Consider the following 1,635-nt stretch of genomic DNA (forward strand, 5'->3'; position numbering starts at 1 on the left):
ACCTGAGGTACAAAAAAATATTAATAAAAAATAAAAAATAAAATAAATAAATAAATAAATAAAAATTAGTTCCCCCGGCCACTAGGGCTTGGTCGTAGAATGTAAATATGTGTGGGCGGTATTTTAGCTAAATGACAAGGTGACTTAAACTGCTAAAAGCAAAATGAGCAACCTTCTTTTTTATTGTGATAAAAATACATGTAATAAAACATTTGCCAGTTCAGTAATTTTACATTTCAGGAGAATTCAGTGGCATTGATTACGTTCGTCATGTTTTGCAACCATCACCACTGTCCATTTCCAGATTTTGTCATTACCCTTAACAGAAGCTCAGTGCCTTCCATGCAAAGACTCCCTCTTTCCCCATCCCTCCCACCCACCCCTGGTACCACTAACAAACTTTGATCTCTATACATTTGCCTATTCTAGATATTTCATGTAAGTGGGATCATACACTATTTGTCCTTTTGTGACTGACTGACTTCATTCAGCACAATGCTTTCAAGGTTCATCCATGTTACAGCATGTATCAGAATTTCATTTCTCTTTATGGCTGAGTAGTATTCCATTGTATGTATATACCACATTTTGTTACCCATTCATCCATTGATGGATTTTTAGGTGGTTTCCACCTTTTGTCTATTGTGCAAAGTACTACAATGAACACTGATTCACTGAGCAACGATTTTTAACAGAGTAACTTAATTAGGTTATTTTACTTTGAGATCAAATTACAAGTAAGCCTCCTTTCAGTTTAATTTTGGACATCTGGTAATAAACTCTGAATGTAAACTAAAAACATTTGTTTTTATTTTAAGCTGATTTTTAAAAATACGTATTCTAGTTTGTGAAAACCATCTCCTGTGGTAACTTTTTTTAAGTGATGATGATCACAGGACTGACAAAGAATGGTGGGAGTAAGGAGAGGATACTGTGGCCACCCAGACAGCTGCCCAGCATAAACACATCACCTGTCTTCTGTTTATCTTGTGTTTTAGGGCAATTCAAGCTGCTGGAGCAAGATCGAGATATAAAGGAGCCAGTGCAATATTTTAACAGTGTGGAGGAGGTGGCTAAAGCATTTCCTGAACGCGTGTACGTCATGGAGGAAATAACATTCAACGTGAAGGTACTTCTTGGAGATCCAAATATTTATCCTCACTAAAATAGCTTAACTTTTAAGCCAGTAAGTGCACATCTGTCCCTCACAGGAGAATTCTGTCTTCCCAGTGGGTTAGAGTCGATGGCCAAAACTGGTCTTTAAAAAACTGCATTGTAGTATAGGTGATGGGACTCTCTGACAGCTTACTATATTTAATTCATTTTTTCACTAGAATTTAAAACTGGTATCTGAGTTAAAAAATTTTACTGTTAAGGGTTACCAAAGGGTTTGTTTTAGGTTTTTTTTTTTTTTTTTGTTTGTTTGTTTGTTTGTTTAATTTGGACTTTATTCCCTAATATATAACATTTGTTTGGCTAGATCTTCTGTTGAGTCTGAAGCCTCCACTTTTAGGAACAAAACTCATGTGATAAAACTAGTGACACTACTTATAAAGATAATGCTCTACATTCTACCTTGGTGAGTAGTGTCTGGGGTCTTAAAAGCCTGTGAGCGGCCATCTAAGATACTCCACT

At 35.8% G+C, this 1,635-nt stretch overlaps 1 protein-coding gene across 2 annotated transcripts in view; it reads left to right on the forward strand.

The window, feature by feature from the left end:
* Positions 1-1,635, forward strand: part of GAREM1 (GRB2 associated regulator of MAPK1 subtype 1) — a 206,399-nt gene that overhangs the window by 163,733 nt on the left and 41,031 nt on the right. For both annotated transcript variants that reach the window (XM_004386888.2, XM_012558551.1), the window contains exon 3: positions 999-1,129. In XM_004386888.2, coding sequence (XP_004386945.1) covers positions 999-1,129 — 131 coding nt within the window. The remainder of the gene's footprint in view (positions 1-998; positions 1,130-1,635) is intronic.

The sequence above is a fragment of the Trichechus manatus genome, unplaced genomic scaffold (assembly GCF_000243295.1).
Source record: "Trichechus manatus latirostris isolate Lorelei unplaced genomic scaffold, TriManLat1.0 scaffold00175, whole genome shotgun sequence".
NCBI lineage: Eukaryota > Metazoa > Chordata > Mammalia > Sirenia > Trichechidae > Trichechus > Trichechus manatus.